The 12,233-nt window shown below is 37.4% G+C and overlaps 1 protein-coding gene across 1 annotated transcript in view; it reads left to right on the top strand.

Moving 5' to 3' along the window:
• GRID1 (glutamate receptor, ionotropic, delta 1) overlaps window positions 1-12,233 on the top strand; it is a 540,147-nt gene that overhangs the window by 297,191 nt on the left and 230,723 nt on the right. Inside the window, 2 exon segments of the mRNA XM_009893055.1 lie at window positions 2,273-2,389; window positions 2,392-2,450. Of these exon segments, the coding sequence (XP_009891357.1) occupies window positions 2,273-2,389; window positions 2,392-2,450 (176 nt within the window).

Here is a 12,233-nt window from a genome sequence, read left to right as displayed (position 1 = left end):
GAAAACATAAAGCAAAAACCCTAGAGCAGTATCAGCACGGTTAATCTTTTGTAACCAGCTTTCCTTTGTGCAGTGATAATGTTAGATGCTTGCACAAAAAGACACATCATTATTAAACTATAAAAAAGGGCATTTTCTTACTGCTTGTCAAGCACTGCAGTAATTTTGAAGGACTAAACATCATTAAAAGAAAAATCTTTGTGTTGCGTGTATCACAGATCCATTAAAGTGAGCACAGGTATAGTAACAAATGCTAGTTTACTGAATTTAAATTTGCAAAATCCAAACTTAGCTTGACAACTTTAATAAAATACTTTAACCTGTAAACAATAGTTGTTTGTCACTGTCGTTATTTCAACACACTTGCAATATTCAGCAATTATACAAGGGCTAGTTTTCTGGCATTTTCCAGAAATGCCTGCATAATGATAAACCCCTTCCTTTCCTCAGTGACTCAGGCTTTTAGATAGTAAGCAAGTCTAGCAGCTATTTGGCACTGTGCTAAAGCTGCTATAGACTTGCCTAAGCCACTAGCCAAACCCTTATGCGTGCACCTTTCCTAGCTGGAGCAATGATCCCATCAACTAAATCCAAGTTAAAAAGGCAGTAGTAGAGTCTGCAGTGGTTGCGACATCCCTAGCTTAATTTCTGTCCCTTTCGGATGTTTCTCTGTAATTAAGCTGTTTTCTGAAGCTGGATTAATCACATTAACAAGCATTTCCATGTTTGGATAGAAATACGAAGCTCTTCAAGGTAACTTTCAGTGTTTTTCTTTTGGATGTAATGTTTGCTAGTTACCTTGCTGACCCTAATATACTGCACTTGTATATGAGCTAAATTGTTTAACTGTTGTATCCTCACAAGGTATCGCTTGTATCAGGTTTCATAGGATGTTTTTAGGGGGAGAAAAAAAAAGAAGTTCATGTGCTTATTCTGTGACTGTGTTAACACCAAGGTTGGTGGTGGTCTAAAAGCCCACCCAGATGGGGCAGCAAGGCGTACTACTGACTTGAATCATACTAGTTTTCAGTCCTCTGACTTTTCTTCCGTCTGTGGTATTGACACTTAGAATTTTGTCAGTAGTTGGTTATTTCCAGGACTTAAAAAAAAAAAAGCCAGCTGTTACAATCTAGTTTATAGAAATCATTAGAATTATAGTAAAGTTTTTCAAAGAACAGGTTTTATTGTGGGAACAATACACCATTCGGTTTCACCCATGAGCTGAAATTTGATGATTAAAGTGTGAGAAATGAATGTGAGAAAAAAAGAGTTAAATACTTTCTTATTCAAGACAGTAATATGTGTTTGAGATATAATTAAGGGGTCCTAATGACATGGTACAGTTGTGACCAGGTCACTGTTGATTTTGAGAGTGACCTGATTCAATATAAGCTCTGACCTTTTTCTTGCTCTAAATTTCACTACAAAATAAAAACTCAGACATTTATTATAAAGAAACACTGAGAGTCATGAAGAGAGTACAGTTTGAACCAGCAGATTCATCATGAAAATAATGTAAACTGTATTCCTCCGTGTTAATGTCCTAACACACGTGATTAGGAAAATAATTTTTTTTTTTTTTTTTCTATCAGCCTGAAGTTGAGGGACAGAGCTCAAAGGAAGGGGCTTGTTTGCATGGTTTCACCTACTGAAAGCTAATTTTTTACACTATAATATATCCTTCTAGTTTGGGGCTTTGTGTACTGTTTCATAGGTTTACAGGTTAATGGTAAACCTCTGGTTAGGGAGGTTATTTATAGGAAGGGAAAGAAAAGCAGGGAGGGGCAAAAGGAATGTTCCGGATATTGCAATTATTTCATGAAAAAAGCGGACATGATCTTATGCAAGACAGGTTGTGGTAGGAGAGAAGTTTAAATGATTTATCCTCCTGCTTATTCACCTGTTCCTGGATTTCTGCATTTGAACTCTGATGTTGTTGGGGTGGGACTGTTTTTTTGTTTGTGCAGTGTTAAGCCCTGTGGCCTTGAGCTTTTGGGGGAGGTATCCCCAGCCACCCAAATACATGTACTGGCTCTTCCTAAGAGTCATCCAGAGACCTCTGGGGAAAGGTAATTGATGGAATTTCCCTGTTGGCATTGTCTATAAAAGGGAGCTGTGGAAGATGGCTGTGCGGAATACTCTTCTTCTGACAGCACTGCAGGAAAAAGTCTTTTTCCACCTAATTAGTGATGCTTGCCTAATTGGCGAAGGTTGATGCAGTGGTTTTTTTCTTTTTTCTTTTTTTTTTTTTTTTCTTTCTCCAATGTTACAGATATACGCGGACTGCAGGGATTTCTTGATCAGGCCTCAAGACTGGGACTTGATGTGTCGTTACAAAAAGTGGACAGGAACATCAGCAGAGTCTTTGCCAACCTTTTCACTACTATGAAAAATTGAGAAGAGCTATCTTACTCCTAAGCCCACGAGGAGCCCAGACTTTTATCAATGAGGTCAGTGCATGGTTCTTTTTATTGTCAATGTTTCAGGAACATATATGATGACTTCTGTAATACCTTGCTGTGTTTTCTGAAGTGGCGAATTTTGACAATGCTGGTTGGTAAATGCCAAAAAAGATTGTCAGACTCTAGTGTTGGAGAACTGAAATGTCAGGTACTCCATGTAATGCATACTTTGTGGTTAATGCAAATGGGACAGCATGGGCCAGATGGGCACTTTCAGTGTAATTATTCAGCTCCATCGGGTGATCCCCTTTTTCTGGTTGTCTTCCATACCAAAGCTTTTGACCTGGATTTCAACCACTGTCGATAAGTGACAAGAAAATCTACTATGGTCTACTAGAAATGAAACATCACGTGCCTCACAGAGTCATCTTTACTCTGGAAATCTCCAAATTCCTGTTAAAATGGCATGATATTGATGTTTGAAAGCTGTATCACAGAGGTTTTTATTAAGTATGAAGTAGGATTATATGTTTGTCTCTCTTTCTTAATGGTTTCTTGAAATCATTGAGGCTAATTAGGACAAGGAGGTGGCTGTTGGGCAAACTTGTAATTAATGTTGTGCTGTGGGCTAATTTTTGGCATTAATTAGTTTTATCCAGCTTTTAAATATTAAATAATGAATTATTTTACAGCGCTTTATATGTCAGAGCTGAGAACGAGTTGGATTCTCAGTATAAGTTTGTGTGTTCATTAGCTAAGAATTTGGCAATGAAGTAGGTTTTTTAAATATTTTTTTTTAACTAACCAGGGATAAAACTGAATGAAGAAATTAAAATGTGGATGTAACTTGTTTCCAATTATCAGTTTTGCTGCATCAAAGTTGGCTAAATTAAAAAAAAAAAAACAAACAACAACTTAAATTAGCTCATTAAGGTTTTTTTTTCAGATCAGCATAAGTAAATTCTCCATGTTTATGTTCACTAGTGATTTTTAAATTAATAGGGTAAATTGCATCATAAATAAATGAGGAAAATGGGTAGCCTGGGAAAGACTAAGCATGGGGACAAATTCTACGTGTGTTTTGCGCATACACAGGGATTTTCAGTACAAGAATGAGGGAGTACTTGCCCTGAAAGCGCAGTAAGCTGTACACAGCTCAGTTGGTGGTTTTATTTGCTTCGTAGTAGGTGTCCAGCAAAAATACATGTTGCTTAGTTTTCAAGTGAGTCCTAACAGAGTATCCAAATCAGGTATTAAAAAGAAATCAACACGTGTGCTTTATTCAGACCCACGCTGGTAGAAAGTCTGTCTCCCTTCAGTGCACAAGGCTCCAGAAATGTTACGTGTGTGCACTGTCAGGACCTCGCAGGTCTCTCGAGTGTTGGGGGTTAATGTATTAAACTGTTTTACTACTCACTTCACCTTAAAGCAGTGTGTATTATAGACATTAAGGCTAATGATCTTGATATATTTCCAGATCCCTGCAGGAGTTTAACTGTGGGCAGAAATGAAAAGTAATTTATTTGGCAATCTTCCTATATTGAGTCTTTATTGATTCAGAAAAGCTTTATAAAAGAAAATTTAAATCTTGGAAAGGAACTCTCAAAAGGCTTGAGATGCGAGGTGCATGGTGCAGGGAAGAATCCTTTGCTAGCAGAGGCTGGGCTTCCATTTTCTGGAGAGTTACGATAACTGTGATTCCTCAATATCTCAGTCAGTAGGTGCAACTGATTACCTACAGCACAATTTCAGCCAGTCTAGAATAACAACTTTTGGCTTACATGAAATATGTATACTTACATAATTTACAGAAATGCATCATTCACAGCGTGCAGCAGTACGTGCCTTTGGGTTTACGTATTTCCACAGTTAGTAAATATTCCATGCTATGGGTGCTATATAGCATCCAGTATTGTTACTAATCCAGCTGTGTGTCTTGGAAGTTGAGGCTGTGAAACAATTTCCCTTTTCAGTTTTGGGAAAAAAATCTAGGTCTCCAAGAAAACTGTAAGTAGTAACCTGAGAAGAAAAAGAAAAGACTTTATTTTTAAATTTTGGGGATATTTATTTTCACGTTTTCTATTTTAGCTCAAATTACAAATAAGAACTTAAGAACAAAGAGAAGAAATTGGATTTAAAGCTTTGTTTCCATAAATTTCTGGAAATGAAAAATTCCATGCGAAAAAGAGGTTCCATATTAAGATTTTCAGTTTTGCTGAGTTGATATTTTGTAGCAGGGAAAAAAATGACTGAAAAGCTTCATCTAGATCTTATTAAAGTCTGTTGCTTAATAACACATCTTCATAAAAACTAGGTGTTGCACACAAACCCTCCTGTGGAATGCAGAACAAAAGAAACTTTCTTGGACAGTGTCAGGATTATGAACCCTGATATGAATGGTCTTACCAAATTTTTGCTAGCACAAGTCATAGATATCAGCCATTGGAAGCTGGTACAAGATTTATTTTGCCTATTTCAATATTGCAAGTGATAACGTTTTTCCTGCTAAAAATATGGATCCAGATTTCTGCCTCGCTTATCATCTCTTGGGTGGGCCAGAGAGATCTTGTCTGACTCTGGATGCACAGGGTTAGGGGACTCTGATGTCTCATGTGTGAAAAACTGCCTAGATCCTAGAATAACTCAATTTTAGGATTATTTCTTTAATTTTTGTTTAAGCATCATTTTCAGTTTACTGGCTTGGCATCCTCAATGCGTGTTTCTGTCACGTGTCAAACCTACTGCAGCAGAATTACTGACATTTTCATAAGATGTCAAGGTTTATTATTTGACTGTAAGAATAAAGAGAGGGATAGAGGAAAAAAAATCTTTTCAATGGTATAGGTATAAACACAGAACCAGCCTTTATTCAGAAAACAGAAGGTAAATTCATTTATAAAATGTTAGCTACCCTAGGTTTTTCATTAAAAGGTCACTTTGGGATTAAAGCAAACCTAATCTAAAGAAAGCGTGTCCCTCCTTAATCGTTTTGAGAAAAATGTTCCCTTCTCCACCTGCAAAAATCCTTGATATGTTTGGCCTGGTGCCATTGTTCAGTTTATATGCAAAACCAGTCTTGACTGTAACAGGTACGCGTGTAACAGTGACAGTCATTTTGCATTTTGCAGACTCTGATCTCCTTGCAAGGCAATATATAGAAAGAAAAGAAGAAAAACTGGTAATTCAGAAATGGGAAGAGGATTTATTACTTTCAACTCTTCTGTTAGTCTCTTTGGTCCAGACACAGGACCTGAGACTCAAAAGGCTCCGTCTTTCCCACCTGCCCGTAGAGACAGCCAGATTTCACCTGCCTCTTCCACTTACCAACGGATACAGGTTTTTTGTTGCAAGTAGGGGTATATTTGTATGGATTGCTTTTATCATTAAGGGCTCTACAGTACATAGTGACATGAATACATGGAAAACAGTTCAAAGAGAGGTGACAAGAATGATAAAACGATAGGAGAGCGTGACCTATGAAGACAGTTCTCAGGAACGCGCTATATACAGCCTGCCTAAGGCAGTATAACTGGCAAATACTTGAGAAGAACATGAGAGGAGGAGGAGGAGGAGGAGGAGGAGGAGGAGGAGGAGGAGGAGGAGGAGGAGGAATTATTTAAGGTGAGGATGGGTGGTCTAACAGGAAGTAATGACCTGAAGCTAAACAGGGAACGCTTTCTAACAGGGAGGTCAACTAGACAATGGGAGCGCTTGGCAAGAGAGGTCAGCGAGGCATCGTTCTTCAGGGTGTTCAGGAGTTCACTAGATAAAACACTTGGGTAACTGAGTCTGGCAGTCTTTCCTGAACTAGTTTGAAGGATGTTCTAGGTGACCTGGGGCCCTTCTGAAAGCATATCAGGAAGTATTTGTTGTGTGAATAAATTCAGACTTTGTACATTTTGTATACAACATATTTGAAGAGGAGGAAGAGATCTTGTAGTTTAGCGTTTGACAAGTTTCCTATTGCAAATGTGCAGTAATTGTTAGCTGTGGAGGGTCTGTTTTTTTCTTCTCCACAGAGCACATATGATTTCTTTGGGATATGTGTTTTAATGAGGTTTTTCTTTGAAACCGTAGGTGATATCAGTTGCTTTATAGACTTCAATCATCCTGCTTTCCAGTATTATTACCTTTACTCTTGAAAACCCATAAAATGGAGCCTGTAACAGAGTTGCATGTGGTTATTCATTTGAAAAGAGAAGGAATTGTTTGCTTTACAAAACCTTTAACTTGGCATGACTTGGTTTTTGGCAGCTTCACTGAAGTGCAAAACATTTCTGTTTAGGTGCATCTTTGAAAATGATGTCACGACTTGTGCATCTCTTTCACCTGTAAGCTAGTAAGCTTACTGCAATAAGGTTGCTAGTATATATGCACATCGCTGCAGCATCCCAGTTGAAAGCAGAACTCTTTGCGTGCTTAGTATAGTAAGCAAGTTAAAAAAAATGCAAAACATTTAATAATAAAAGAGACCAGATTAATTGCATTAAAAATTAATGCAAAAACTCTGTATCACTGCAGCAGGGTTTTCTGAATCACTGCAGTCCTAACTTGAGCTGAAGCTATAAACTTCCAGAATAATGCTAAGTTTGTTAAACAGTTGTAACTTATCTCTGCCCTGTTTATGTAGTCACCTCTGTGTCCTCCCTGAAAAGCAAAGACTGTTCTCTGTTTCTCTTTTACCCTAGTTCATGTCAAATGTTCTGACTGGTTCTTTAAAAAAATATAGATATTCTGCTTTTGGTGTAGGCTGTTGGAATCATTTCACACTGATTTGTTGGCCTTCCTTCATTCCTGGTCATTGAGGATGCTGAGTACCATACTCTCAGAGCACCCCCAGTTGGCACTTGTTTGTGAACTACGCTCCAGACTTCTCTTTTTCCCCTCTGCAGTTGGTGGCATGCTATTAGTTGACTGGAGCTGCAGGAATTATTTGTGGCATCTTGAGCAGTCTGCACCCACAAGGAATTGTATGAAATGGTTTTTCATCGGAAGCAAAGACCTTTACTTTTCAGAATTTAACAGAAAAAAAGTTTATTACTAATTTTCTGGCACTTGGCATTTCATATTGGCATACATCTCTTTTTTTATTTATGTTGCAAATGTTTGGCATATTAGTCTGTATCTCTGTTTTATATACAGTATATAAACATCTTGAAATATTGATATATAATTTTGGGAAAAAAATGTTATGCCTCTTCTGTTTTTAGAAGGCAGTTTCTTTGTTTGAAGAGCTGGTAGTGATTTGTGAGTGCTGGTAACAGAACTGTAGAAATAATACATTCTTCTTTCAATAGATCAAGTTAAATTATACCCGCCTTTTTTTTTTTTTTTTTCTAAATCCTCCTCTGGTTTTCTATTTCTTCCTTGAGCTAAAATCTTGTCTGCTATTGTTGACATTTGCAATACAGTAAGACTCTTTGTGCTTAAAGAGAATAATAATTATAATTAAAACCCAAGCAAACCTCGTTAAACTGCTAAAACCTAGCTGAAAACAAAGCCTCCCATTTTGGGATAAATTGGCTTAGAAGCAAGTTTCTTTCCAGTGGGCCAAAAAAACCCCAAAACACAAACCCTCCCACATTTTGTTTCACTATAATTAATCCAAGCTATGGAATCGTTGTGAAAATGTTTGGAACAGTCATTTGTAGGCACTGTGAAGAGGGGGAAAAAACCCCAAACCATAATGTGTTGAATAAATGACTTTATCAATTGCTTACATAGCTTCATGTAAATGACATTCCTTTTATTACTGCAGGTATGTTTAAGTGACAATAATTTTAGACATCTTTTTTTGTTTGAGTCCACTAGTAATGGTGCATCAGATTTTGACCCTGAATGTTGAAATAATGTGAAACATGAGCTTGCATCCCATTTTATACATCTTTAACAATAACTGATAGCAGTTTTGTGAGGCTTTGTGGGTCAATTGAGAGAAAAATTATGGAAATTGAATACATTGGCAAGAGTTACACAAACTCCTTATGAGTCTAGAAACTGCTTTACTAGCAGTCTTACTAAGTCCCTCAATGTCAGTAATAATATATCTGGTCTGAAATAACTAGATTTTTCAGCTCATATTTTGAATTTGATGACTGGGCACTTACCCATTCGTGATCATTTATTCTTAAATGTCATTAGATCTCTATGTGCCGGGAACTGGTCATTCCTCTTGCTCCAAATGCTTAATCCTCAGAGTACTTTTGGGTCCTTGTTTCATTGCAGGTGTTCAGTTGCTAAAACATGACTCAATTCCCCAAAATGTTCTTTTTCTCCACAAGTAAGGACATCAGTTCTAAAGGAAACTGTGCCAGATATCTGACTGACAAATTTTTTGAAATATTTTAAAATTAACTTTTGTCTCATGAACTTCATTAATTATCTTGAGGTTTTGTGTTTTTTTATTTTTCATTCATGGATTTTCTTTTTTCATTCTGTTTGTTAATTTCCTCATCCATTATATTTTGTCTTTCCTCAACCTCGCTGTTAAATATGGAAGCTGAACACAGTGCAAGGTAAGCCTGTTCACGTGGGAGGACCCTGGAAAAAAAACTGACATGACTGTATAGTGGTAGGCAGTGGGGTGTGGAGCCTGACATTCACGGCCTGGAAGCAGGAGCTGGTGTTACTATAGCACCATGTTGGGGTTCATGGGTTTTCCTTCTAGGGTGGCCCTACGTTAACACAGTCGGTTCCAGAAGTAGTGCTCTGCACAGATTTAACCTCAAGATTGGAGGGTTCTAACTTGTAGTTGTAGGGGAAAAGGGGGGCGAGTGTTGGAGGAAGAGGGAGGTATTCATGACTTGAAACCACAGAAATCTTGTATTGGGCCACATGCAGTTGACCACTTTTAGGTACTGTCTTTAATAGCATCCAGTATCGGGTTTTGCAAGAGCTGAGACAAGACAACCGTCCTGCGAGCACTAAAAAAACAAGGCTACCAAAAACTTAATCCCATCTTCATCTACTCCTTCATGGCTGTTTTTTCCAAATTATTTTACTTTAGATTGTTCAACTGACTCCTGGAATACTGTGCAATTTAAAGATAAAGATTATATATTTACACACATATTTTTAATGTAGTGGAAAGTTAAATACTCTGACATATCTGTGGTCATTGTAATACATAAATATATGCAAAATGTTTCTCTAAAATACTGCAAATCTGCAGATGACTTTATCTTTCCCAGCAAGGATAATTTTCTGCAATTTAGGTATAATTTACCAGAAAGTAGAGATTACTAATTAATTATGGATGATTAATTTTAAAATATGCTGCTGCATTTGCATTTCATTACTATACCAGTGTTTGCCTATAGTAAGACACTAGTAGAAGCAGTATAGGTACATGAGAATTGTAAGACACCAGTAGAAGCAGTACTTGTTTGAGTTTCTCATGTACCTACATGAGAAAATGTGTTTGCCTTATTAAAAATCTGAAAAAAGTAACGGTCATACCGAAGCTATTTGCGATTTTCCAGTTTACATAAAAATTCAGTGAATTGCTCAGCTTCCCGTGCTAGGGCAACTTGATTTTGAAGATTATAAAATACATACTACAATTATGATATATTTGGGTTTTGAACCTTCAACACCAGCGTGTATGCAGCATAGCTACAGGTTAACTTTTTCCATGGACACATCTGAAAGCGTCTCTAAGCACAAGGATTGACTTGAAGTACAGGGTTTTGCACAGCCGGTCCATCATCTCCCCTCTAAAATGCACTTTTAGACCTGGTGTTCTGGACTAAGAAAATCACTGACTCATTTCATTAGTTGTTTCAGAGGTTATGGTGGAAGGCCATTTATCTTTAGAAGGGATGAGTAATAACTGTTAATAATAATTTGCACCTGCTTTGCATCTTTTCACGGGAGGTTTTTAATCACTTTTAGTAGGTGAAATAAAATGATATTTACCCAAGACTTATTTTTAGTTTCAAACTAATTTGGAAAATGATTTAAGCCTTCATTAATTGCTTGGAGCATACAATATAGTGCTGTCTATGTGTGAGATAAAAGCTTGGGCAAGATTTACCTTGGTTTGAGAAGATTCATCCCAAACAAGGTGTCCTAGGACTGATCCACTGTTTCTAATAAAGTTATTTCTATGTTGGGCAGGCAGTGCACAGCACAGGTGAAAGAACCGAATGCTGAATGTTGTACCCATTTCTTCACAGTTCAAGGTGTAGAGCTTTGAAAAAAATCCAAATTGGAGGCTCATGGGAGCTCTCTGGAAATGTAAGGGAAGAAATATTTGGGAACCTTGTTCATCAAGGACAAGCAGTTAGATGTGATTAAATTAAGCTTATAACTTGAGACAGTGTGGTAACTGTGCAATAAGACCGTCTTTTCCTCAGGCAAAGAGTGTTCTGTGTCAAACGAACAGAGCAGTATATCATCAGCATAAAGCATGATGTGTCAGTTCCTTCATTTACATTTGTACCTTGGAGGGTGGCGAATACCTTAAAAATTAGCAAGGATTTAAGAATTGTTTTGAAAAGAGAGTATAGTCCTATGCTAATAATTATTTTTCCTACTGCTACTGTTAGTACTGGTGCTGTTATAACTAGCAGGCTTGCTGTGCCAACTGTCTAGTTATGGATTGGGATGTTATTTTACTAGGTGCTGTATGAATAAGTGTCCCCAAAGAATTTACAGTGTGCAAGAGGTGCCAGATAGAGATATCTGGGGAGTAAAAGAGATTGATGATGAATGTGGTTCCATGACAGAAATAGTGTCTTCATACCAGGATCTTAGAAATTAGCATTTTGAAAAAAAAAAAAGATATAAGGGATTTTAAGATATTTGTGGATTATTTTTTTTTTTTAATAAATAGGAGTAGGTAAAGAAGGTTGATACCAAGGCAAGTATCTTGATGATGGATTAGAGGCAACCTGGAAGATTGGAATAAAAAGTATATGGTGTTGGAAACGAAGATAGTTAGCATATCTTTGATGTGACAGACAACAAGGAAGCTATTGAAGCAATTTGAAGAGGTGGATGAAATGATCAAAGCAAGGGGTTAGAGATCCTCTTTGTAGCAGAAGTTTCAGTGAGATATGAGAGGAACTTGCAATTCTTAAGGTCAGAAAGATGAACTTTGTAGTAATCAATATGTAATGTCATCAGAGCTGGGAAAGGAGTTTTAACATTACAGGTGGGTAAAAAGAACTGTTTATTAGAAAGGTTATGTCTAATGAATCTGTGAGATTTTGGGCTTATCCTGGGTGAGAGGCTTTGAGACATGTAACAGTCAAAGATGACACTTGGATTGCAGTCCAAATTGGCATGTCTGATGTTCTGGCTGTCCATTTTGACTAAGAAAAAGGATTTCCTTTCCCTGAAGGTAGAAGGTTGAGAAAACTCATTATGTACGTGAAGCTCATGAGGGTATCCATAAACCAGGCTAAGAATTTAGACTGAACAAAATATGAAAAATGTGTCACAGAGAAGTAGATCAAGGCTCCTCATCATGTGAATGGCAGCGGGTTTTTCACTTCTTTGCTTGCTGGATGACGTTGGTGTAAGGAGAGGAGATTACGGAGTGAATGGGTGTGGGACCTTCCTCGGGATCTTGAAGAATATAAAAAAGCATCCCTTGGAGAGGCTGTGCTGAAGGAGTGGCATAGGAGGAAACCCAGGAGAGAAGTGCTGGGAAGATGAGATTTATCAAGAACAAACATGATCAGCTGTATTAAAAACATCTGGTAACTCAAAGAGAAGAGAATAACAATTTTAGAGCTTGGCTTAGACAAGTGAATGGATTATGTCAGTGGGAACAGTTTCCATCAAGTGCAGAAGGTACAAACCAGAATGAAGAGGATTTAGGCT

Source organism: Charadrius vociferus, unplaced genomic scaffold, assembly GCF_000708025.1.
Source record: "Charadrius vociferus isolate BGI_N301 unplaced genomic scaffold, ASM70802v2 scaffold429, whole genome shotgun sequence".
Lineage (NCBI taxonomy): Eukaryota > Metazoa > Chordata > Aves > Charadriiformes > Charadriidae > Charadrius > Charadrius vociferus.
The sequence above is the reverse complement of the archived record's forward strand: the minus strand, read 5'-3'. Positions and strand labels throughout refer to the sequence as shown.